The 27,114-nt window shown below is 42.1% G+C and overlaps 2 protein-coding genes across 3 annotated transcripts in view; one reads left to right on the top strand and one right to left on the bottom strand.

Annotated features, from left to right (window-relative positions):
- The window catches only part of acss3 (acyl-CoA synthetase short chain family member 3), an 89,802-nt gene extending 78,249 nt beyond the window's left edge, over positions 1–11,553 (top strand). For both annotated transcript variants that reach the window (XM_067999465.1, XM_067999464.1), the window contains 6 exons: positions 1,784–1,847; positions 7,298–7,379; positions 8,957–9,079; positions 9,461–9,560; positions 9,662–9,837; positions 11,464–11,553. In XM_067999465.1, the coding sequence (XP_067855566.1) occupies positions 1,784–1,847; positions 7,298–7,379; positions 8,957–9,079; positions 9,461–9,560; positions 9,662–9,837; positions 11,464–11,541 (623 nt within the window). In that variant the 3' untranslated portion in view covers positions 11,542–11,553. The remainder of the gene's footprint in view (positions 1–1,783; positions 1,848–7,297; positions 7,380–8,956; positions 9,080–9,460; positions 9,561–9,661; positions 9,838–11,463) is intronic.
- Positions 11,554–24,809: 13,256 nt separating this feature from the next.
- ppfia2 (PTPRF interacting protein alpha 2) overlaps positions 24,810–27,114 on the bottom strand; it is a 413,910-nt gene continuing 411,605 nt past the window's right edge. The window contains exon 31 of the mRNA XM_067999463.1: positions 24,810–24,852. The gene's annotated coding sequence lies outside the window, so the exon portion shown is untranslated. The remainder of the gene's footprint in view (positions 24,853–27,114) is intronic.

Below are 27,114 nucleotides of genomic sequence, written 5' to 3'. Positions count from 1 at the left end.
ACAGCCAAAATCATATCATCCCTTCCAGTTGAAAGAGTTAATGATCTTGCAAATTGATTTCAATGAGCAGCAGTCTGATGCTTCATTTTTACTTTAATGAGACTCCTGCTCCAGGGACTTGAGCACAAAATCTAGGCTGACATTCCAGTGCAGTACTGAGGGAGTGCTGCTACTGTCAGAGGTGCCATCTTTCGGATGAGACGTTAAACCGAGGCTCCGTCTGCCCTCTCAGGTGGACATAAAAGATCCCATGGCACTATTTCGAAGAAGAGCAGGGGAGTTCTCCCCGGTGTCCTGGTCAACATTTATCCCTCAACCAACATCACTAAAACAGATTATCTGGTCATTGTCACATTGCTGTTTGTGGGGGCTTGCGGTGTGCAAATTGGCTGCCGCATTTCCTACATGTAGAGCGCTTTGGGATGTCCTGAGGTCATGAAAGGCGTTATATAAATGCAAGTTCTCTTCTTCCTTTAAAGAGCATACTGTGGTGGCAAGTGGTACAACAGATGTTTGGTCTATTGATTAGAATGCATCCAATATCTGATGCATTTATATTGGATAAAGTAATCTGCAATGTGTTGCAAATGGTAACAGATCATAGGGTTGAGATGACATCCCAAGCTGTGGGAGTGAAGCTAAAGTGGCTTAAAATTAGTCCAGCCTCTATCATGGGACATAAATTACATCCCACAGGTCTTCATCGTATATCTAATGAGTCAGAAATGCTGGTTTGGAAACTAAGATGTTTCTTGTAAATTTTCTGGTCCGTTGCTGCCTGTGAAATCACTCTGGTGGTAGGTTATTTCATAAATACCTATGTTTGTAGGTACAAAGAGTCATTGTTTCTTTGAAAAGTGTTAACGTAATATTTCACAAAAGAAATTGTCTTTTTCATAATTAAATGTTTTTTTAAAGGAACTGTGCTCCATAATACAATCCAAATTACTAATGATTCTGTTAATAATTAACAGCTTTTAAAACTTAATGTAAAAAAAAAATAAGCAGAATACTTTCAAGCATTTCTTCTTACCAGAATTATCATTTTCAGTGAGGGGGAACTGGACACTGTAGGTGTGCACTTTCACTTACCCATAGCCTATCCCTTTCCCCAGGCAGGTCATAACACAGCGACAGATACATTAGGCTTACGAGAAAAAGGAGTGTATGGAGAAATAAGGTCATAATGTATTCTGATGACTACTATTTCAGACTATACCACATATTTAATTCATCCTGGTTAGGATTTGGAATTCATTTTTAAAAGTTTATAAGTGGGGACAAAAAGTAGTTACCAACAGAGTTGTGTAGGATGAATTTTTTCATCAATCCAGGCAGTTGTCAGTAACAGTATACAGTACTAATGCATGTTACGTCCTCTCCTATTAAACTTTCTTTCATGCTACCAGTCATATTGTCAGATCATAAATGTTACTAATGAAGAAGATATCGGACTAACTGGTTTATAATTCTGGTTCACGGCTCACTCCTTTTTGAATATCAGTTTGGCATTAGCATTGGCATTATACTAAACTGATCAGTTTCTTTGAATTCCTCTTGCTGGTATCCTCAAACCTAATATATTTATTATTATCATTAATAATAATGTGTTTTAGTGATGTGGATAACTTGATGAATAGAACCATTTCATTTCCATTATGGCTACCCACTTAGCAGGCATCAACCTGATTTATAACTCAATGCACCTTTGTTCACTTTGTTATCTGGAATGTAAATTTTTAACCTGCTTTATTAAAAGATTTTATATTCTGTCATTTTGTAGCTATGATTCTCGACAAAGATCTGAAGGAAATGAACCGCAACAATCTGGGGAATATTGCAGTGAAGTGAGTGTTAATGGTTACGCATCAACATTAGCTATTCTAAGATGCGATCAACATTATTATTCCATTTAATTCAATAAAGCTTATCTTTCTTTCATTACATATAATGCACAACTCCACCCCCACGTATTGATCAAATTTTAAAAATCTAATCTAGACCATGAGACACAATGCCATTGTTAGGCATGATAAATAATTTTACAAGTGAGGGTGATCACCTTTTTAAAAATATATTAATTCTCAGGATGTGGACATCTCTGGCAGAGACATTTCTTGTCCATTCCTAGTTGCCCTTGAGAAGGCCGACTTCTTGAACCACTGCAGTCCATGTGGTGAACGCATTCCCACAATGCTGTTAAGTAGAAAGATCCAGGATTTTGATGCAACAACGTTGAAGGAACGGCGATTATATGTCCAATTCAGGATGGTGTGCGGTTTAGAGGGGAACTTGGAGGTGATGGTGTTCCCATGCACCTGCTGCTCTTGTCCACAAAGGTGGTGGAGCTCGCAGGTTTGGAAGGAGCTGCAGGAGAAGCCTTGGCGACTTGCTGCAGTACATCCTGTAGGTAGTACACACTGCTGCCATGCAGAGAGTGGTTATTTAAGCTAGTGGATGGGATACCGATCAAGCGGACTGCTTTGTCCTGGATGGTGTCGAGCTTCTTGAGTGCTGTTGCAGATACACCTATCCAGTGTTGAGTATTTCACCATGCTCCTGACTTCTGCCTTGTAGATGATAGACAATCTTTGGGAAGACAGGTGGTGAGCTACTCGCCACAGAATGCCCAGTCTCTGACCTGCTCTAGTAGCCACGGCATTTATGTAGCTGGTCCAGTTGAGTTTCTGGCCAATGGCGATGGTAATGCCATTGAACGTCAAGGGGAGGTGGTCATTGCCTGGCACTTGTGTGACACAAATGTTAATTATCACTTATCGGCCCAGGCCGAGATGTTGTCCAAGTCTTGCTGCATGTGGGTATGGGCTGCTTCATTATCTGAGGGATTATGATTGGAGCGGAACACTGAAACCGTCAGCAAACAGCACCACCTATGACTTTATGATAGAGGGAAGGTCATTGATGAAGCAGCTGAAAATAGGACGCTGGCCTGAGGATCTACTGCAGCAGTGTCCTGAGGCTGAGATGATTGGCCTCCAGCAATCACTACTGTGTTCCTTTCTGCCAGGTGTAACTCCAGCCACTGGAGAGTTTTCCCTCAGATCCCCATTACTTCAGTTTTACAAGGGCTCCTTGGTGCCACACTCAGTCGAATGCTACTTGATGATTTAGAAGTAATTTTTGGCCAAATTCAAATTCGACTTATCCAGTCATTTGAATGAAACAGTTGCATTATAGGTTCAGCAGCCCTTTTAAGTGCAATTCAATTCTGAATTATCAAGTAATTCAAATTAAATTACTTTGAATTAACAAGAGTAGATTGTAACTCATGATTGAGTTATAGTTGACACAAGTCATAATTAGTTGTGACATATTCTAATACTGTAGTAAACTGACAACTGAAAAAAATTAAATGAGCATTTTGCAATTTCTGTATCCCAGGAAAATCAGTTGAAGTTACTATGTCACTATTATTCTGATGATATACCTGTGGACACATTTTATCTGTTTTGAAGATTAATAGATTAACTTCAGTAGTTAGTATTCAAAAGTAAAAGCCCATGGGATCCAAGGGAAAGTGGCTAGTTGGATCCAAAATTGGCTCAGTGGCAGGAAGCAAAGGGTAATGGTTGACGGGTGTTTTTACGACTGGAAGGCTGTTTCCAGTGGGGTTCTGCAAGGCTCGGTACTAGGTCCCTTGCTTTTTGTGGTATATGTTAATGATTTGGACTTAAATGTGGGGGGCTTGATCAAGAAGTTTGCAGATGATACAAAAAATGGCCATGTGGTTGATGTTGAGGAGGAAAGCTGTCGACTGCAGGAAGATATCATCGGACTGGTCAGGTGGCAGAAAAGTGGCAAATGGAATTCAATCCAGAGAAGTGTGAGGTAATGCATTTGGGGAAGGCATACAAGGCAATGGAGTACACAATAAATGGGAGGATACTGAGAGGTGTAGAGGAACAAAGGGGCCTTGGATGCATGTCCACAGATCCCTGAAGGTAGCAGGACAGGTAGATAAGGTGGTTAAAAATGCATAGGGGATACTTTTCTTTATTAGCCGAGACATAGAATATAAGAGCAGGGAGGTTATGCTGGAACTGTATAACACATTGGTTAGGCCACAGCTTGAGTAGTGCTGGTCACCAAATTACAGGAAAGATGTGATTGCACTAGAGAGGGTACAGAGGAGATTTACGAGGATATTGTTAGGGCTGGAGAATTTTAGCTGTGAGAAAAGATTGGATAGGCTGAGGTTGTTTTCTTTGGAACAAAGGAGGCTGAGGGGAGATTTAATTGAGGTGTATAAAATTTTGATGGGACTAGATAGAGTGGATAGGGAGGACCTATTTCCCTTAACAGAGGGGTCAGTGACCAGGGGGCATGGATTTAAAGTAATTGGTAGATGGATTAGAGGGGGAGCTGAAGAGAGATTTTTTTCACCCAGTGGGTGGTGGGGGTCTGGAATTCACTGCTTGAGGGTGGTAGAGGCAGAATCCCTCAACTCATTTAAAAGCACTTGGATGTGCACTTGAAGTGCTGTAACCTACAGGGCTACGGAGCAAGTGCTGGAAAGTGGGGTTAAGCTGGATAGATCATTTTCGGCCAGCACAGACATGATGGGCTGAATGGCCTCCTTCTGTGGCGTAACTTTCTATGATTCTATGATTCATATATGGAATATAACTGGAGGGTAATTTTTTGTTCTGCATGGGTACTGGCATATAACAGGCAACGGGGCTGGGAAATAGGGAGAAAATCAATAACCAGCTGGATCTCTGCCTATTCAGTGCAATGCACAATCTTCCAGATGGCTTTTTAAACCAGGCTAAAGTATTCTCACATAAAAAGTTTAAATGTTGAAATTAATGGTAATAGCAGTTTAATAACTAAGTGCGATTTCCTGATTTTTCTCATGGGAAACTTGCTTTGCGCACAGTTTGTCTATGAAATGGGTGATTTGAGAGTCAGTCCAGTTCTTTGCAGATAGCACGTGACTGCTTAAATTTGAATTTCACATCAATCATTTTTGAAATTGGACTTCAGAAGGCTGTATTCCTAAGTGAGTATTTTGATCTTTTGAATTTAACGTTTTTGCATGGATATCTAGCAGCAACATTTTGATTGCTGCAGCAAAGGTGAATGGCCCACACCCATTCATACCTATACAGTTGTATGTACAAACACAGACAAACCTACCTGAGAATATCTGTGGAAAACTGTCCTTTTAAACTCACCATGGATATAGTGATGGATTTGCTTAGTCTAGTTGAAGTTGACCTACATAACCTCCTTCACATGAATGACACTACTAGTGGTTGTCAAGGTCACCACAACCCTGAGCTTTTATGCCTCAGGTTCATTTCAAGCTACTACAGTAGATACCAGCAATGTAAGTCAATTTTAAATGCACAGATATGCTGATAGGGTTAGATGAAGTAGGGTGGGAGGAGACTCGTGTGGAGCATAAACACCGACATAGACCAGTTGGGCTGAATGGCCTGTTTCTGTGCCGTACCATCTATGTAAGATGCATTGTTTGCCAGGCTAAATATTTTCATCACTTTTTCCATGGAAAACTGGCAGCAGAATGAAAGAGTGCTACAATTTTTCCTCATTGCAGGATTCCCCAAAGTCAGGGCACTATTAATAGTACCTGTGTATCTATCCAGTCCCTTACACACAATTCCATGATAACCTCCATGTACCACAAGGGGTCTCACTTCAACAATGTTCAGGTGTTGAGTGACCAGCAACACAGGAACATGCAGGTCAGTGTTCGTTTTCCAAGTGGAAATGATGATGCCTTGATTTTCATGCAACCCTCTGTGCCTGGACTACTTGAAGGAGAAGACAGACTGCAAGAAAATCTCCTAGGAAGCCACATTTACCGTCTTCTCATGAGTCTATTGAAACAGCCACAAACAGCATCTGAGTGAAGATGCAATAAGGTCCATGCAGCACAAGGATCCTTAATGAATACACTGTAAGCATCTTGAATCAGCCTTTCACATGCCTGGACAGATCAGGGTGTCTTACAGTGCAGTCTTGCCTGTGTTTGCAAAATTATCGTAATCTGCTATATGAGAATTTTGTTTGGCTTTGTTAATGGGGTGAAAACATGGCAGATCTGGGTTCCATCCCAAATTCAGTGTCTTCCACCATGCCTGCACTAGAACTTTAACCCAACAGGGAGCAGAATTTCTACCTTAGTGTTTTCTGCAGATTTTACATACAGCCTTAGTCACAGTACAAGAGGTTGAGAGGAAATTCTTTGTGACACACTTGGTATAGAGAAAAAATGTCTAGTGATTATTTTGGCAGACATCCTGAAACGTTCTCCTCATGCTTCCTTGTTTGTTCGGTGTTCGGCAGAACATTAATTCATTGAGCAACCTCCCCCCAAGTTGAATGCACACTTCACCAGTGTCATGGAGGCCCAAACAGGAGAACCATTCCTCCTCACACTTCTTACAGAAGAACCTCCATTGCAGCATATGGAAAGAGAAATGTTTTGTGTAATTCTTCAGCCATCTGTATTTTTCTCCAGCAAAATGTTCTGGTCCACAATTTCCTCACTGGCCGAGTGTTATTTAGCGATTAGTGGCAGCCTGCTGATTTGTTATTGCAAATTAAAATGGTCTTATTTTGAAACAAACAGGGAAAAGTGGCTCTGTAGAATATGTAATGTGGGTCTGCCAAAAGGCACAGTACCTTGGTGCCTTTACTGAGGCACAAAAGAAAATAAATGTCAGGCACTTGTATTATGACTGGAATCCCTTTGAGTTGAAGTTTGTAGCATGCTTGAATTTTTATTTAAAGAGTACTTTGTATATTACATCTAGGTCATATTTTCGAGTCCTGCCGTTAAAGTGGCACAACCAGAGCAGGGCAAACTATGCTTGTCAAATCACACATAGTCAACCTCTTTAAACTACGGCTTTTGTCTTTCAGCAAGAATGCTGATAAAGCCAAATCTCTAGAGTAAGTGACCTGTTGCCAGTGGCAACTCAAAATACCCAAATACTCCTTGAGTGTGTGCCTCCAACTGAACGTGCCACAATCGCAAAACTAGTTCTCACTGGAAGCATATGGTAGTTGGTCTGCTGTATGTTGGCCGTTGCTGGCTTGTACACGTCATCTCCCAATCTCGAAGAAAGCCCACAGCAAGTTCCACAAAGTTGCAAATATGACTTTACGCCTGTACAGTTGCTTTATAGTCAGATTTCCTGCCAGTTGAAAATGGCCATAAATTTAGATGAAGTTGTTCAGAGCTATTGAATATTTGCTTTTCACAAGCTAGTATCTCTATTTTAACACCATTGTCTCCTTTAAGGTTACCTTTACCTCCAGGTTCATTGGCAACACTCTGGAAAAATGAAAAATTGTTCAAGGAGATTTACTTCACTAAATTTCCAGTAAGTTTAATACTTTTTAAAAAATGTTTCCATTACTGTGAATGCAGTCTGCAAGATGAGCAAGCAGTTTAGTGTTTTAGGTTTTTGAGTGAACTATTGTGCTCATGGTAAGGAATGTCACCCCCAGCGTTTGAAATATTTTCGACATCCAGGAGGGAATTTTAACCCTCACCTAGTGGAAATTGGGCGGGCGAGTAGTTAAAATGCCCTGTGCAGCTTACCCCCTCTGATCCCACTGCCTTTCTGCGGGTCCTGATATTAACTGTCTCTTTTTAGTAGGGGAGAGGAAAGATAGTGGGGTCCTTGTTCAAATGTGCAAATTGAGCTCCAATTAAGTCATCGAGATCTGACTGCAATCCTTAACCTGATGCCTGCGCCAGGTAACAGGAGTGCTTCTCCAGGCCCTACAAGGTAACCTTGGGCCTCCACTGCCCTGGGCTTCACCTGCCCCTGACCGCGATGCCTTTCCAACCCCCCGATCACTTAACAGTGCTAGGGACCATTCCCTCAAGCCCCCAGCGGAAGCCTCCTGCCACTTGAAATCCTGCTCCCGCCTGCCAGTCTCCAAGTGATTCCTGCCGGATTCAGGTGGGAGATTGACCGAAAGCATGAGGGTGAGGCTCGGGAGTTAAAATCTCCCAGGCTTTACCCTCTGGATGGCTGGACAATTTGCTGTCTGCACTGAACACGCTCTCCATTAAAATCACCCCCCCCCCTACCAAAGTCAGCATCAAGCACTCCCATGTCAGTTATACCGTATGTTGAGCTGGAACTTTCCACAGCTTACTATCAACAAGACAGAAGCAATCCTGTTAGGCACTTGCCAGAAGCTTTGCACCATGGCCTCCAATTCAATCCCCCTTTCTGGCTGTTTGCTTGGTGGATTCTGTGGTGCACAGCCTTTGCACACTGTTTGACCCTGAAGTGAGCTTCAGATCTCCACTGCCAAAAACCTCATCCATGCCCTTAGATTCAACTTCTCAAATGCTCTTTTTGCTGGCTTCCTAAGCTACACCCTAAACAAACTCCTTTTATTCAGAACTTTGAATCTTACATTCTCTCCTCACATTCTGACCTGCACCAAATTCTGTTCACCTGTTACCCCTGTCGTTGCTAAACTCCAATGGCTCCCAGTCCATTAATTTCAAAATTCTCATCCTTGTCTATTAATTCCTACATGGCATTGTACCATCCTACTTCTGCAACCATCACCAGCTCTGTATTCCAGCTCACACCCTTCACTTTTCTCTGGATATCTTTGTCTTCCCCCACGCCCCCTCACCTGCTTCACCATCAGTGCCAGAGTCTTAAGTCACTACATTCCAACATTCTGGGAACAGAGGGGTGGGTGCACAAATATGCAGCTGGTTACAGGATCTAAATGCCCACCAGTAACCACAGCCCCTCCCTATGTTGGTATGCAAGCTTTTATTTTGCTGTGCTCAGAGAGGTTGAAGGGATACCAAAAAATGATTCATAAACTGTACTCAACAGGGATCCTTCACATTTGTATGGTACAGGAGCAGTAAAATTGTATCCATGATTTTAAACTTTTCCTTATATCTCTCTCTATCTAGGGTTACTATGATACAATGGATGCTGGGTATATGGATAATGATGGATATTTGTATGTCATGTCACGGGTAGATGATGTAATTAATGTTGCAGGCCATAGGATTTCAGCTGGAGCTATTGAGGAGGTAAACAACTTTTATCCCCATTTTGTTTCCTTTCTCCCTTCTCAAAATTGTTCCTCCTGCACATAGGTGACCCTCTCCAACCTGTAAGTTTGGACAATCTCGGGTGGCTCCAGATATCATCAGTTCTGTTTCTGGTAGCACCACATGGCGATGCTGTTGTAATGTGAATAGGTGCCCTCTGTCTTGGTGCAGTACCTTTCCTCTGGTTGACACTGCGTTCAATGAATTAACTGACAGCAGTATCTTGTCACCAATTCTGTATTTTTTCAAATTAAAATTCAATAACATGAAATGTAAGACTAATTTTAAATTGTTGGACATGATTTAGAAAAAAAAAATCAGTGAATAATTTACTGAATATGTTTGTTGACATTCTTTCAGTCTATCATCACTCATCCAGCTGTAGCAGACTGTGCCGTGGTAGCCCTCGAGGATTCTGTGAAGGGGCATATTCCACTAGCTTTATGTGTTTTAAGGACTGGTAAGACCTTTAATTTTGCCAATTAAATAGTTATGCATCTTCACTTAACATTCATGTAAATAGCTTCATCATTTTTTACTTTATGAAAAATATATAACCAGGTGTGACTGAGACATTTGAAGAACTTACAGAAGAGATTGTTGAAATTGTTCGGGACTCCATTGGTCCAGTTGCTGCATTCAGGAAAGCAGTTTTTGTACCAATGTTACCAAAGACTCGTTCTGGCAAGATACCTCGTTCTACACTTTCAGCAGTTGCTAATGGCAAGCCTTACTCGGTAACTTTATGCTTTTACTTTATTTTCTGGGATTTGATTTTGAATAGTGGCCTTTTTTTAAAAAGCTCTTGGCTTGCCACCGATGTGATAACTTTATTTGACATAGGTTATCTTATCTGCTGTTTTGTGCTTCATTTGTTGACCTGAAATAAAAATCAGTAATTTGATCCAGTTACTCTAATGACACATCCATGTTAAAGTGCACTGATCTGTCTCCTTTGGAACTAGTAGAAATGGAATTTTAATTCTGTGGGTCACAGCTCCAAAATGTGTGCAGGGAAGCACAAGAAAACTGGAAAGTATGCTATTTCAAAACAAAATAAGTAAATCAATCCATATTATATTAAAAGTTTTGCATATAGTGCACACTTCCTGTATCACACTTACTTCCTGTCATACTTTTGCCATCACACATTGTTCTTGATGGGCTCAACATAAACACAACAAACCAGAACTGAAGAGGTAGGGAACATATGAAATGTAAGCAAAGTAGCTTGAAAACTGCCAACAAGAAACTAAGGACTTGAGAAAATCCTGAATGAACAATCAGGAAAACAAACCAGTGGAAAAACACTCAAAATACTTTCTGAAAAAAGTTCACCTATGAATTTTTTTTCAAAGTATCTATATAGATATATAGACAGATACAGATAGCAACATACCCAGAAACCAATCACAAAACAATGAATTGAATGTTTGATTTTTTTTTTAAGAAACACACAAACCATTTCTGCTAGACCCAGGACCCTGCATTCTCAGTGCTGTCAGGCCTATGCCCTCCTCTCCCTTCACCGTTAGCAGACCCCAAGAACCTACCAAAGAGTGAAACCCCACATTCCACCCCCCAGTTCCACCAAATCTTGATTCCACCTCCACAGTTCTGCCAAATGTCATGTTTCCTCTCTCAGTGGTGCCTGACCACAGGACCACTCCAATGACATGGGCATTAGAGGAAAATCAACCTTAATTTAAAATGGCATTTTGTAAGTCTTTTGCATTCTCAGAAATCTTGGCCCTGCTTCAACCTCATATGCTTTAATACCTAATGCTAGAGGTGTGAGTTATGAGGAAAGAGCTGCAGACACTTTAGCTATTTAGCCTTGAAAGGAGTTAGATTCTGGAGGCAAAAACCCTGGAACAATTTAAGAACCAATTGGATGCTGCAATATGAGTAATTTAAAGTCATTCTGGATGGATCAACAAGATGGGTCGAAAGGCAGTCCTCATCCATAATTATCTTGTTGATATCTCTTGTCACCTTTTTATTGCTGTGGTTTATGTCACTTCAGTATTAATATACCAAGGGAGCTCTGTACAGGTGCTGTTCTAGATTATGCCTGACTGATATACGTGAAGCAGAAATGTCAATGAATTTTGGGATGGTCCTGAGGATGTGAAAGGCAGAATATACTTTCTTCACAAGATCAAGGATCAATTGAAAGACACTGAGACGTGTACCAATATCTATAACACTTCGAATTCTATGATAAATCAGTGGAATACAATTCCTCTTTAACAGTTGATTTAGAAAGCTGTCTGTGTTCAAAGTGTTCTGGTAATGTTATGGGATATTATGATAATTTAATGTTAGTATTTTTATGATCTTTTTTTCACTTTCTTCCATAGATAACATCAACCATTGAAGATCCTCATGTTTTCTCAAAAATTGAAGCAATTCTGAAGCAGAAGAAAATAACATCTTAATATTCAGTGAAACATCATGATCTATTATCACTTTTCCTCCTGGTGATCAAGAATTCTGTATCCACATTGTGCATACCTCTGAATCTAACATAGAAGCTCTATATTTTATTTTCTGCCTATATTTCAAACTGTATCGCACATATATTCTCCCGGAATTTGCTCCAAAAATAATGGAGAGCCAAACAGCGCTCACCATTATTTAAGAGCAAATGGATGAGCAACTTCCAGCGTGTGCACATGCGCAGTCAGACACACAAATCTGGAAGTTGCTTTCCCAGATGCTCTGCTCGTCTGAAAGTTGTGCGGGAAGGTCAGCTTGCCGGTGAAATGAATGGACTTTGACATCAAAGCAGTATTTAACCGAGTGTGGCACCAAACAGCCCTAGTAAAATTGAAGTCAATGGGAATCGGGGAAAACTCTCCAGTGGCTGGAGTCATACCTAGCACAAAGGAAGATGGTAGTGGTTGTTAGAGGCCAGTCATCTCAGCCCCAGGACATTGCTGCAGGAGTTCCTCAGGGCAGTGCCCTAGGCCCAACCATCTTCAGCTGCTTCATCAATGACCTTCCCTCCATCATAAGGTCAGAAAGGGGGATGTTCGCTGATGATTGCACAGTGTTCAGTTCCATTCACAACCCCTCAGATAATGAAGCAGTCAGTGCCCGCATGCAGCAAGACCTGGACAACATCCAGGCATGGGCTGATAAGTGGCAAATAACATTCGTGCCAGACAAGTGCCAGGCAATGACTATCTCCAGATTCATCAGCCGCACTCAGAAGACAGTCCAGAATGTCACCCGAGCACAACGCAACGCCATCAACGCTCTCAAGACCAACCGCAACATCGTCATCAAACCAGCGGACAAAGGAGGAGCCATAGTCATACAGAACAGAACAGACTATTGCAAAGAAGCATACCGACAACTGGACAACCAGGAACACTACAGACGGTTACCCGCAGATCCGACCAAAGAACACACCCACCAGCTCAACAAACTGATCAAGACCTTCGATCCAGACCTTCAAAGCATCCTACGCATTCTCATCCCACGTAATCCCCGCGTGGGAGACTTCTACTGCCTCCCAAAGATACACAAAGCCAACACACCCGGACGTCCCATCGTATCAGGCAACGGAACCCTGTGTGAGAACCTCTCTGGATACATCGAGGGCATCCTGAAACCCATCGTACAGGGAACCCCCAGCTTCTGTCGTGACACTACAGACTTCCTACAAAAACTCAGTACCCACGGACCAGTTGAACCAGGAACACTTCTCACCACGATGGACGTCTCGGCACTATACACCAGTATCCCCCACGATGACGGCATCGCTGCGACAGCATCAATACTCAACACCAACAACAGCCAATCTCCGGAAGCCATCCTACAACTCATCCGCTTCATCCTGGATCACAATGTCTTCACCTTCAATAACCAGTTCTTTACCCAAACACACGGAACAGCCATGGGGACCAAATTCGCACCCCAATACGCCAACATTTTCATGCACAAGTTCGAGCAGGACTTCTTCACTGCACAAGACCTCCAACCAACACTATACACCAGATACATCGACGACATTTTCTTTCTATGGACCCACGGCAAGGAATCACTAAAGAGACTACACGATAACATCAACAAGTTCCATCCCACCATCAAGCTCACCATGGACTACTCCTCAGAATCAGTTTCTTTCTTGGACACACGAATCTCCATCAAAGACGGGCACCTCAGCACCTCACTCTACCGCAAGCCCACGGACAACCTCACGATGCTCCACTTTTCCAGCTTCCACCCTAACCACGTCAAAGAGGCCATCCCCTATGGACAGGCCCTGCGAATACACAGGGTCTGCTCAGACGAGGAGGAACGCGATGGACACCTACAGACGCTGAAAGACGCCCTAGTAAGAACGGGATATGACGCTCGACTCATCGATCGACAGTTCCGACGGGCCACAGCAAAAAATCGCATAGACCTCCTCAGGAGACTAACACGGGACGCAACCAACAGAGTACCCTTTGTCGTCCAGTACTTCCCCGGAGCGGAGAAACTACGCCATGTTCTCCGCAGCCTTCAACATGTCATCAATGAGGACAAACACCTCGCTATGGCCATCCCCACACCTCCACTACTCGCCTTTAAACAGCCACCCAACCTCAAACAGACCATCGTTCGCAGCAAACTACCTAGCTTTCAAGAGAACAGCGTCCACGACGCCACACAACCCTGCCACGGTAACCTCTGCAAGACATGCCAGATCATCGACACAGATACCACCATCACACGAGATGACACCACCCACCAGGTGCATGGTTCATACTCCTGTGACTCAGCCAACGTTGTCTACCTCATACGTTGCAGGAAAGGATGCCCCAGAGCATGGTACATTGGCGAGACCATGCAGACGCTGCGACAACGGATGAACGGACACCGCGCAACAATCGCCAAACAGGAGGGTTCCCTCCCAGTCGGGGAACACTTCAGCAGTCATGGACATTCATCCACCGACCTTCGGGTAAGCGTACTCCAAGGCGGCCTTCGAGACACACGACAACGCAAAATCGTCGAGCAGAAATTGATAGCCAAGTTCCGCACCCATGAGGACGGCCTCAACCGGGATCTTGGGTTCATGTCACGCTACACGTTACCCCACCAGCGAACAAATGTTATCTGTTTTTAATATAATGGGTCATTTGCTGGCTCTCTCTGCCTTCCGGATGTTTCTGCCTCTCTCTGTGTTTTTTTTTCTCTGTTTTTTTTCCCTGTTTGTTTTTTTATTGAATGTGTATTCGGAGGTTCTGCAGGTAACACCTCTCTGTCTGAACACGGTGATTGCCTTGGCAACGGGCAGTTGCAGGGGCAGTCTGTAAACACCATGTATTATTGTTCAATATGTATAAATGCGTAGGCTTCAAGGAGATCTTGAAACATTTGCCTGAGGAAGGAGAAAATCTCCGAAAGCTTGTGAATTTAAAATAAAATTGCTGGACTATAACTTGGTGTTGTAAAATTGTTTACAATTATCTCCAACAAGAGAGAGTCTAACCACTTCTGCTTGACATTCAACGGCATTACCATCGCCAAATCCCTCACCATCAACATCCTGGGGGTCACCATTGACCAGAAACTTAACTGGACCAGCCACGTAAACACTGTGGCTACAAGAGCACGTCAGAGGCTGAGTATTCTGCGGCGAGTGACTCACCTCCTGACTCCCCAAAGCCTTTCCACCATCAACAAGGCACAAGTCAAGAGTGTGATGGAATACTCTCAACTTGCCTGGATGAGTGCAGCTCCAACAACACTCAAGAAGCTCGACACCATCTAGGACAAACCAGCCCGCTTGATTGGCACCCCATCCACCACCCTAAACGTTCACTCCCTTCTCAACAAGCGCACTGTGGCAGCAGTGTGTACCATTTACAGGATGCACTGCAGCAACTTGCCAAGACTTCTTCGATAGCACCTCCCAAACCCGCGACCTCTACCACCTAGAAGGACAAGGACAAGGGCAACAGGCACATGGGAACGACACCGCCTGCACGTTCCCCTCCAAGTCACGCACCATCCCGACTTGGAAATATATCGCCAGTCCTTCATCGCCGCTGGGTCAAAATCCTGGAACTCCCTACCTAACAGCACTGTGGGAGAACCTTCACCACACGGACTGCAGCGGTTCAAGTGGGAGGATCAGCACCACCTTCTCAAGGGCAATTAGGGATGGGCAATAAATGCTGGCCTTGCCAGCGACGCCCACATCCCACGAACGAATAAAAAAAAAACAGCGTGAAGTTTTCCAGCTGGATGTGAACTAATCTGCACAGAAAAAGGTATGCTGGGTATTTTCAGGTCCAAACTAATTCTTAACAGTGTGGTAAGTCTTAATGACTGCTAAACAACCTCTCTGGCATTGAAAATTAACTTTTAAAAATATGGAGTCTCATTTCTTCTGATTTTAATTGTTGTTGGACATTTAAATTTAAAAAAAAATGTTACATTTTTATTTTTTTACTTTGTCTTTCTGTCTTTTAATTCATTATTTCTTACCCTGTCTTTATTTTGCTTTTCCCAACTGATTTTACTTTGAATTTACTGTTGTAACTTTCACTTCCTGGTTCTTTGTCTGCATGGTTTGTGAAGGATGCTTCAATCTGATTGGTTGAGGGGACAGAGTGCTCCTTTCCCTGTTCATACAGCTCACAGATGCCCGGGAGAGGACACTGCACTTTTTGCAGCTCACCATTAGAGGAAATTCCTGCACTAAAGCCCTTGGATCATTTGTGGGTAAATTTAAATCTAATGAGTGGTGGGCGCTGTTCATTTGCCATTTAGAGCAAATTCCAGGCCATTATAAAATCTATTTCTGTAATGGTGCAGCTGTCAAAAGGCCAAATACACTATATGTTGTTTTATCCATAATGCTGCAAATGTAAGTCATATATAAAATATTTTACTTAGTTTCTTTCTAGGTATTATCTGTACTATTAATAAAAGGTCACATGTTTCATGGATGAAGAAATTAATGAAATTGTTGTCATACCATCTGCAAGTTGCTAATTGGAGTTATTTTCCATTTTCAGCGTCGAGTTTTTTCATAAGATCAAAAGAGTTACTTTTTCAGTCAGAACTAGAAATAATTAGTTTTTGGCTGTGCCTTAGCACTGAAGCAAACAGAATTCATATGGTGGATATAAATTGCTATATTACTTTAGAATCATGGAAAATTTACGGCACAGAAGGAGGCCATTCGGCCCATCGTGTCCGAGCCACCCAGCCTAATCCCACTTTTCAGCACTTGGTCCGTAGCCTTGTAGGTCATGGCACTTTAGGTGCACATCCAGGTAATTTTTAAATGAGTTGAGGGTTTCCGCCTCTACCACCCTTTCAGGCAGTGAGTTCCAGACCTCCATCACCCTCTGGGTGAAAACATTTTTCCTCAGCTCCCTTCTAATCCTTCCACCAACTACTTTAAATCTGTGCCCCCTGATTATTGATCTCTCTGCTAAGGGAAATAGGTCCTTCCTATCCACTCTATCTAGGCCCCTCAATTTTGTACACCTCAATTAAATCACCCCTCAGCCTCCTCTGTTCCAAAGAGAACAACCCCAGCCTATCCAATCTTCCCTCATAGCTAAAATTCTCCAGTCCTGGCAAGATCCTCATATCTATCTCCCCTGTACCCTCTCTAGTGCAATTACATCCTTTCTGTAATGTGGTGATCAGAACTGTACACAGTACTCAAGCTGTGGCCTAACCAATGTTTTATACAATTCCAGCATAACCTCCTGCTCTTATATTCTATGCCTCGGCTAATAAAGGAAAGTATTCCATATGCCGCCTTAACCATCTTATCTGCCTGTCCTGCTACCTTCAGGGATCTGTGGACATGCACTCCAAGGTTCCTCACTTCCTCTACACCTTTCAGTATTGTTCCATTTATTGTGTACTCCCTTGTTTGCCTTCTCCAAATGTGTTACCTCACACTTCTCCAGATTGAATTCCATTTGCCACTTTTCTGCCCACCTGACCAGTCCATTGATATCTTTCTGCAGTGTACAGCTTTCCTCCTCACTATCAACCACACGACCAATTTTTGTATCATCTGCAAACTTTTTAATCATGCCCCCTACATTTAAGTCCAAATCATTAATATATATCACCAAAAGCAAGGGACCTAGTATTGAGCCCTGAGCCCTGCGGAACCCCACTGGAAACGGCCTTCCAGTCTCAAAAACACCCGTCGACCATTACCCTTTGCTTCCTACCACTGAGCCACTTTTGGATCCAACTTGCCACTCTCCCTTGGATCCCACGGGCTTGTACTTTTTTGACTGGTGTGCCATGTGGGACCTTGTCAAAAGCTCTGCTAAAATCCATGTACACTACATCAAATGCACTACCCTCATCGACCCTCCTTGTCACCTCCTCAAAAAATTCAATCAAGTTACTCAGACACGACCTTCCCTTAACAAATCCATGCTGACTGTCCTTGATTACTCTGTGCTTTTATCCTGTCCCTCAGAATTGATTCCAATAATTTGCCCACCACAGAGGTTAGACTGACTGGCCTGTAATTACTCCATCTATCCCTTGCTCCCTTTTTAAAACACTTCATAATGCAAATTTCAATCATTATTTCCAATGGCAAAGATTTTATTCCCATGCAATGTAGGCTAGGCTTTAATGCCTTCTTTGTTTTGGAGACTTTGAAAATATAAATCAGAGATCAAACTGTTCATGATACATTGAGAAAACAAATCCAAGTCAAATAATTGGATTGTCAAGTGAAAAGTGTTTAAATAATGAATTTTCAAGTAATGCAATGAGAATATATTTTGCAGAATTGAGTATGTTTCAACCAATAATTTAATATATACAAATTAATTCTTGCCAATGAGAGCTAATCTGAGATACTTCTAACCCAGAAATGCCAAAGGTATTTTTAAAGAATTTTATAGTTTCTTTTTTCCCCAGAGGTGAATTATAAATTAAATCTGTGCAAAGTTAGTAAGGAGGTTGGAAGACTGGTAGCTCAGCTAGCCAAGGTCGTGTATCTCAGGCTATACTTATAGAGCTGGATTTTTCTCCACAAACCGGGCAGTAAAATGGTGGAAAACGGAGGTAAAATGGATGGGCTGGCATACTGCCAGGGTTGGCACTACTCAGGCAGGTGGCAGGGACATCAGTTGGTTTCCCTGGCCCTGCTTCCTCCCCACTGTCATTTAAATGCTATAGGTGATCAAATGTTGGGCAGTTGAGTTCCCTGTTGGGAGTAATGAAGTGGGGGCTGGAGAGAGCAAAATCTCTGGCAGGTGCAAAGCCTTGCCAAGGAGTGGGCATGCAGCTGGTGTGCACTGGGCTTAGGCTAATGACTTGAATCCACAAATACAGGTGGAGTCAGATCAGTTGGATTGGACTTCATACATGATTGGATACTAGGCATGGCGGGGTGGGGCAGAGAAGGAGTCAGCCCTATGACTTCCTAGGTTTTGTAAATAGAGTTATAAAGTACATTACTAAAGATGTAATGCCAAGCCTATACACATCACTGATTAGGCAACAGAATATTGTGCAGGATATCCTTCCACTATTCTACCTGATCTCAGGTGAAATGATGGTGGCCTGTTATTACATTCCCATCCTAAGCTCCATTTCCTTCCCCCACATCTGCAGAGATTGCTAGTAGCCACTCCTTCTCCGTCTGCCCCATGTAAATTACAACGGGAAGAGGCCCAACTTCCTAGCCAGTTTTACTGAGGTGGTCCCCTTGTACTGCTGCTCTCAGGGACCACCTGAAGTAAAGTGGCGGTAGGCCCTGGGTAATGGTAGTAAGGCCCAAAATTCTTTTAATAGAGGGAGATAGCACAGTAGGGACCACTTCTTCCTTCATGTTGGCCACAATGCTATATCTTTTCAGCACTCAGTCTAGGCCAAGGCCTAAACAAAAATCTTGGAATCCTCTTCAGGATTCTTCCACCCCTCCTTTAAATGTCCAACCGCCTCTTCTGGTATTGCAGTGGTGCTGTGATTTTGCATCCTGACAATGGCCGGCTCCCGCTTGGTGGTGGGAATCCCACTGGGAGCCTGCCCTGCATAAACAAACAGATCTGATCCATGAACATGGAGTGGGCTCATTATGGTGTCAGGGCAGTGAGTAGAACTGCAGGCCATGCTGTGATACTGCAGCGGTTCAAGAAGGCAGCTCACCACCACCTTCTCAAGGGCAATTAGGGATGGGCAATAAATGCCGGCCTCACCAGCGACGCCCACATCCCATGAACGAATAAAAAAATATATAACTACACCACTTTAAAGTAATCAGCCTATCACAACTCAGCCTAGTAATTCAATAAAATAAATATAAGTTTAATTTTAAAATATAAAGCTGAGCTATAAAAAGTTTACGTTTTACATATTACACAAAAAGTGTGTAACTGGTTTAATTAAACCCGTGAGACTGCCCTGTACAATATTATAGTCAACTTTATTTCTAGAATAACAATAGTAACCAACTCTGATACAATGAAAGCAACATTGGTGGAGGCCAGGAAACATATTGCCCATCGTCCTTTCAAACATGGATAGTTGCATAAGAGATAATTGTATCAGAGTTGGTTACTATTGTTATTCTAGAAATAAAGTTGACTATAATATTGTACAGGGCAGTCTCACGGGTTTAATTAAACCAGTTACACACTTTTTGTGTAATATGTAAAACGTAAACTTTTTATAGCTCAGCTTTATATTTTAAAATTAAACTTATATTTATTTTATTGAATTACTAGGCTGAGTTGTGATAGGCTGATTACTTTAAAGTGGTGTAGTTATATATTTTTTTATTCGTTCATGGGATGTGGGCGTCGCTGGTGAGGCCGGCATTTATTGCCCATCCCTAATTGCCCTTGAGAAGGTGGTGGTGAGCTGCCTTCTTGAACCGCTGCAGTCCGTGTGTGCTTAAGGAAAAGCAGAGACCCAGAATTCTTTGACTCTACCAACCCTATTTAGTGTCTGGAAGTTGACTATGTGGCCTGGGCTTTACAGCCTGTCCCATTTTTTTTTGGCAGATCTGGGGCGAAAAAGGGTCAGAATGTACTTAGGTGCATCCTCACTCCCCTACCCTTTTCTGGAGGGTGATCCTGGTAGCACATATATGGGTAGATGCATGCAGATTAAATTGAGGGAAACTCAGCCTCTGCCATGTTTCCAACAATTTATCCTAATTGAACTCTGGACACAGGGACTGGCTGTTGGACCTCAAAATCCAGTGTTTAAATGTCAGCAGCGGGGGGGGTCTCAGACTTTTCCCTAGAGAGGAGCCTATGCATGACAATGCTCAGAATGACTAAATAGGCCCCTCTCCAGGGAAGTCCAACTAGACACGCCCCAGGATTAGTGAGACAAATACCAAACAATTTTTTTAAGGGAGCTCAGAAGCTGTCTCTTTCTCCCCTTGTGGCAAGTCCCAGAGGCCCTTCACTGTAACTTTTGCAGTCCCAGTTTGGAAATACAGCCGGTTTGGGGGGGCAGGGTGTGGGGGTGGTGGTGTATCTCCAGGGTGGGCAGAAATCCCTTCCTTTTGGAGCCACCAATTGGGAAGCCTGAACTTTTATTTCAGAGACTGCATGCTATACTGTCCTTTTACCTCTAGGGTTTAGGTTCAAATCCAGCTTGGGTTGTAATGTTGAAGCCTCCTCTTGCTGATGGCTATAAAAATGTTGATTAAAAACAAGCTTGGGCAGTTTCAGCCCATTTCCTGGTGAACATTAAACAAGACAAAACTGTTCACAATTCAGCCATAAATTAGTTAATTAGTGTGGAAAATGTAAATGTCAAACTGATGCAGTAAGGGCTGTTCTGTGGTTGAGGTTAACCTGAATGGGCTTGATCCTGATACTGGCATGGAAAAGTATTTTGAGCGATAGAATTTCTGCAGGGTTCTCTGATCTGTTGTAACTTCAATGGAAACCCTAAAGAAACAGCGTAAACAGCTTATTAAATCCCATCATATGAAGAAAAGGTGAGAGAAGTTGAACAACCCATTTCACCTCGGTTCATTGAAGTGACTTTGAAATAGTACTTGACAGTAGTACTCTTTTATTGACAGTGCAAAATAACTAGATCACCATTACTGCCTGATTTCAGTCAAAGCTAAACAAATCTTGGACTAAACAGAGTGTTTGATCATACAAAACATGGCAAAAGAACTGCAAAGAGAAATAACTAAAAGACAGTTCGTAAAGCTGAAGTCAAAGCAGCTGTAGCTCGCAACTACAATATTAAAGCTATTACAATTCTCCCCAAATTTCTACAATTAAAGAGTAACAATATAACAAATAATACCACAGCAGGCAATAAATCTGATCAAATGACTTAACATTTTATACGCTTTATTTTGCATAACATTCTGTCTTTCAGTTATTTCTTCTGATAAAGTGAATGTAACAGTATAAAGTCTTTACAAGGCAAGCTTGGCAGAAGCTTGCACACAAGCTAAGAGAATTCAACAAATGCCAAGTTATAAAGACTAAAGATTTGTCAAAAACAAATGGCAACACCAAATATACTAGATTGCAAAATTTTTGCTCACATCTTGAGATCATGATAGCATGATTCTGACAAAAACGGAAGAGTGTAACTTGGTCCACAAGTCAAATCAGTAGTGGCCTGCAGAACAGGGTCCAGGATCGAAGTTCACCATCATGTCTTGTAAACAGCAGTTTAGCAGAGAACCATCACAATGCTTTTCTGCCATCTGTATACAGTCTCATCACCTTACGAAGGCCCAGAAAAAAGTTTATTCTGCAATGTAAGGTTTTCAGATGTTTAACATCTGGGTTGTGGCAGGATTCCAGCTTCAACTGCATGTTAGAAAGTTAGGAACATAATTGAAACTACAGTCCAAACTGCATTTGTTTACCAAATTTTTGTAAAAGTGATTGTTTTCTGTGTATTAAATATCACAAATTCTATGTCAAATGGTGAGATACAAACAGCAGCAAAATTTGACAATGAAGTATGTTCTGATTAAACCCACATGTAAATTCTGTGTAGTTTTTTTGTTTTTATAAAATATTTATATTCATTTACATACAACATACATAGATATAAAGAAGTACATACACAGTACATATGTTCAACCAGTATTATACAAGAATTTTTTATAAACCGAGTCAGAGACAAATTACATGATACAATGGTGCTAAAACACCTCCATTACTACACTGTAATGTCTGAAAAGGATGAGTGCAGTACTTTTCTGTCAAACATTTACTGAACAGTATCAATTCAGTTGATAGTGAAATATATTAAATTGACATTTACAAATCAGAACCTTACATATGTTGATTTTTTCACAAGAAAATTCTTTACACTTTGAGACTGTTCCCCCTATTAGCAATATCCAATTCATTGAGCTGGCAAATAGCTGCTGGTAGTGTCAGTCTTCAAAGGCAATGGATGTGTTTCCATACAGGCATCAGGAATATGCTGAAAGACAGAAAGTTGATTGTTATGCAGTAAAGTATTTTTAGATTATTTATTTTTTAGGTTTTGAGCTTCCCACGGCCACCTCTCAGCACCATATATTCTCATTCAATATACAAACGTTACTATGCCAATTTCTGCCCTGCATAACCCACCGGTGGATACAGTTCTCAGAGTGAATGTATGAGAACTTTGTTAAGCATGCTTCAGTGTCAGATTAGCTCAGTTGGCTGCACTCTTACTTGAGTCAGAAGGTTATGGGTTCAAGTTCCACTCCAAGGACTTAAGCACACAATCTAGGCTGACACTTCATTGTAGAAGAGGTCCTCACTCACAGATTGGGATCCTGCATTGTCATAGGTGATAACATTCAAATAAGAAGTTAATCCACCTATTAAGGTAGACATAAAAGGTCCCAAAGCACTATTTGAAGAAGAGCAGGGGAGCTGTCCTGGTGCCATGGCCAACATCACCAAAACAGATTAACAGATCGCATCTAATTTGCTGTTTGTAGGACCTTGCTGTGTAGAAATTGGCTACTATGTTTGCCTACATAAAAACAGTGACTACAATTCAAAAGTAATTAATTGGCTGTGAAGCAGTTTGGGACATTGAGGATGTTATATAAATTCAAGTTCTTCTAATGCAATTGAATAAGGGCATTGATATTTAATCTTAAGAATTGGACCCAGTATTAAGTCCACCCTTAAAGTAAGTATTAAAGTCAAATTGCATTCTTTCAGATAGGAAAGGGAGCCCTTAAAAGGGACACACTTTTTTTAACATCAATTTTACATGCAATACGAGATTTATTTTCAAAGCACCCTTACTACAGGTTTTGATGGCAGAAGATGAAAAGGTTCAAAGAAAGCAAGTTAGCAAGACCAGCTGGCACCAGAGTCATACTCCCTGCCATTATAACACCAAACATATCTGCAGGCTTTGACAAATCTATCTGCTAATGACCAAGAGCAACTGCCTCATCAGGCTCCAGGCCACAATGGAGGCAGTTGCAGAGTGGCAATGTCTGCTTCAAAGAAACTTGCATTCAACCTGCACTATAAGGATACTTGCATTCAACCTGCACTCACCTGACGAAGGAGAAAGCCTCCGAAAGCTTGTGATTTTAAAATAAAACAGTTGGACTATAACCTGGTGTTGTAAGATTCCTTACATTTGACAACCCCAGTCCATCACCGGCATCTCCATATCATCACTATAAGGATGGCATTGCCAGTGGCAGTCAAAATCTCCCCTGCCCTCCTTTTTACGCTTCCAACTCCTTCCAAGCTAGTACAAGGAACATCTGCAATATCAGTCAGCTTGAAGTCCACAAATATATCAAACAGGTGACTGGTGCATTGTTCATTAGGGCTAATTTGATCTCTTTTTCCCACTGAATAGCATCAGCAATGTAACACAACTGCCTGATTTCATTGTATTGCTAGATTTCCCATGGTCTACATGAACCAAAAAGGTTTCCATTCCATCAATGCTCAGCCATTTAATGATGTGCGATATTCTATTCATGCAGGGCAATGCCTGCTTCCCAGGACAATCGCCCTTATTTAAATACTAAAGCAGCCTGCAGAGACATACGACATTACCTCATCATTAACATCTCATTTGAGTACATCTGATCCTGATGGTTGATTTTCCACAACACTATTTCTGGGAAATCAGCTGACAGCTGTTTTGGAAAATCTACCCCAGTGGGTGTATGGTGTTATCGACAGTAAACATGTCAATTGTTCGCCTGGGATGTGCTACAACCCCAATTACTTTGTGTATTAGGTCATGTTTGTGTTCATAGTGAACAATGGACTGTCTAAGCAAGTAGACTTTTGAGTTGGGCCTGAGTATATAATGTCCGGAGAACATCCAAATTGTAACTAGACTGACCCTGTACCACTCACTCACCTGATGAAGGAGGTAAACTCCGAAAGCTTGTGATTTTCAAATAAAACTGTTGGACTATAACCTGGTGTTGTAAGATTCCTTACATTTGTCCACCCCAGTCCATCACCGGCATCTCCACATCACCTCCTTCCAGGCATACTGCAGGTCTTTCTTGTGGGGAGGATGTGCTGGAGTGTTAAATGCATCCACCTTAATCCAGCAGCACCTCCTCATTGCCATCAGTAAAACTGCAGCATTCAGTTCTTTTGGTGCACTATCAATTTACAGAAACTTTGTTGGCTTATTTTTTTTTGCCTCATAAAAGCCAGTGGCCATTAAATAGCTGCAGCAGTGCAGAAAACCCCATCTCTCTGCATGCGAGTTCCCAGAGGAGGACACCAAGGTTGTGTACTGTTGTGTTCACTCTGTGTGAGCAATTGGGAAAGGATGGTATTAGCAGCTGAGGTGGAAAGGTAGCAAGAGGTGAACCGTGTGGCTTCATTCGTGTCAATGCTGAGCTGAAGGAAGTTTTTGTTTATCTAGGAGTTAAACGAGGACCATTTCTCAGTGTCTTGGGATCTATTGAATATACACACATACCTTTCCTGCCAAGAATCCACAAATCTAAGTTCACAGGAAGGGTAGTACATAATGTCAAGATCATCACGGATGTGTGTGCTGCCAATTTTGTTGGCTATACTCATTACTCATTTATTTCTGATGATTCTGAAATAGGAATTTCATGCAAGAAGGTTTACAGTATAGCTGTCTGCTATGTGCAACATTCACTTGAAAATATGACTGTCATTGTATTGCATCTGGTTTGTTTTTATTTGGTGCCTAAATCTCTTTTTTTACAATTGTACTTTGGGCCCTATCTCCAAAACTCTGAATGAACAATATGTAATGAAACACATGCATGGTAAAGGAAGATCACAGAATACCTATTGATCTTACCTCCTGAAGAAATCATTCCTAAATTTTTTTTTATTCATTCATGGGATGCGGGCATCGCTGGCAAGGCCAGCATTTATTGCCCATCCCTAATTGCCCTTGAGAAGGTGGTGGTGAGCTGCCTTCTTGAACCGTTGTAGTCCGTGTGGTGAAGGTTCTCCCACAGTGCCGTTAGGTAGGGAGTTCCAGGATTTTGACCCAGCAACGATGAAGGACTGGCGATATATTTCCAAGTCAAGATGGTGTGTGACTTGGAGGGGAACGAGCAGGTTGCTGTTGTTCCCATGTGCCTGCTGCCCTTGTCCTTCTAGGTGGTAGAGTACACGGGTTTGGGAGGTGCTGTCGCAGAAGCCTTGGTGTGTTGCTGCAGTGCATCCTGTGGATGGTACACACTGCAGCCATGGTGCGCTGGTGGTGGGTGGGGTGCCAATCAAGCGGACTGCTTTGTCCTGGATGGTATTGAGCTTCTTGAGTGTTGTTGGAGCTGCACTTATCCAAGCAAGTGGAGAGTATTCCATCACACTCCTGACTTGTGCCTTGTAGATGGTGGAAAGGCTTTGGGGAGTCAGGAGGTGAGTCACTCGCCGCAGAATACCCAGCCTCTGACCTGCTCTTGTAGCCACAGTATTTACGTGGCAGGTCCAGTTAAGTTTCTGGTCAATGGTGACCCTCAGAATGTTGATGGTGAGGGATTTGGTGATGGTAATGCCGTTGAATGTCAAGGGGAGGTGGTTAGACTCTCTCTTGTTGGAGATGGTCATTGCCTGGCACTTGTCTGGCGCAAATGTTACTTGCCACTTATCAGCCCAAGCCTGGATGTTGTCCAGGTCTTGCTGCATGCGGGCACCGACTGCTTCATTATCTGAGGGGTTGCGAATGGAACTGAACACTGTGCAATCATCAGCGAACATCCTCATTTCTGACCTTATGATGGAGGGAAGGTCATTGGTGAAGCTGCTGAAGATGGTTCGGCTTAGGACATTGTCCTGGGGCTGAGATGATTAGCCTGCAATAACCACTACCAATGCAGCAGTCTTAGGTGCTGTCCACATTGTAAGTCTCAAGTTGCAGAAATATACCCCGAGCAGAAAAATAGTGAACGCTTCTTTAATGGTGAGCAGCCTTGGGACCTATTTTATGTTAAAGGTTCTGTATAAATTCGAGTCATCTTTAACGTCCATTTAAACAGGCTGATGGAGCCTCGGTTTAATGTCTCGTCCAAAACACATTTCATTCTTTGGGATAATTAGAGCTTTTGAAAAACCCCAATTTTACAAAAGCTTTTTTTTAATGTCACTTCTATTATGTTCTTTTTAGTAGAAAAAGCCATATTTTACCATTTTGATGTTAAATCTGATTTGTAGAATTAATTAGAAGTGTGGATTGATGACAAACTTGGAATTATTATAACAGTGCTATTTTTCAAATCTTGAACTATTTTAAAAATTTACTACAGATACAGTATATAATTATTGATGTGCGATATCATCGATTTGCATGTCTTTCTTGGTCGGGTTGATTCACACGCATCACTTTCTTGGAAGAACTTTTAAGCAAAGTGCTCCCCCTACAGTATGATGTAGGATCTCTCAATCATGAGTTCTATACAGATTCCTTTTACATTGGCATGGACTGTCTGAATAATTACAAAGCATCATGTGCAGTCGCTGTATGTACATTAATTGAAACTGAACAACTTGCAGGCAGCATTTCATTCTGCTCCCAGTTTGCAT

The sequence above is a fragment of the Heptranchias perlo genome, chromosome 18 (assembly GCF_035084215.1).
Source record: "Heptranchias perlo isolate sHepPer1 chromosome 18, sHepPer1.hap1, whole genome shotgun sequence".
Lineage (NCBI taxonomy): Eukaryota > Metazoa > Chordata > Chondrichthyes > Hexanchiformes > Hexanchidae > Heptranchias > Heptranchias perlo.
Note: the sequence above shows the minus strand (reverse complement) of the source record. Positions and strands in the feature narration are given on the sequence as shown.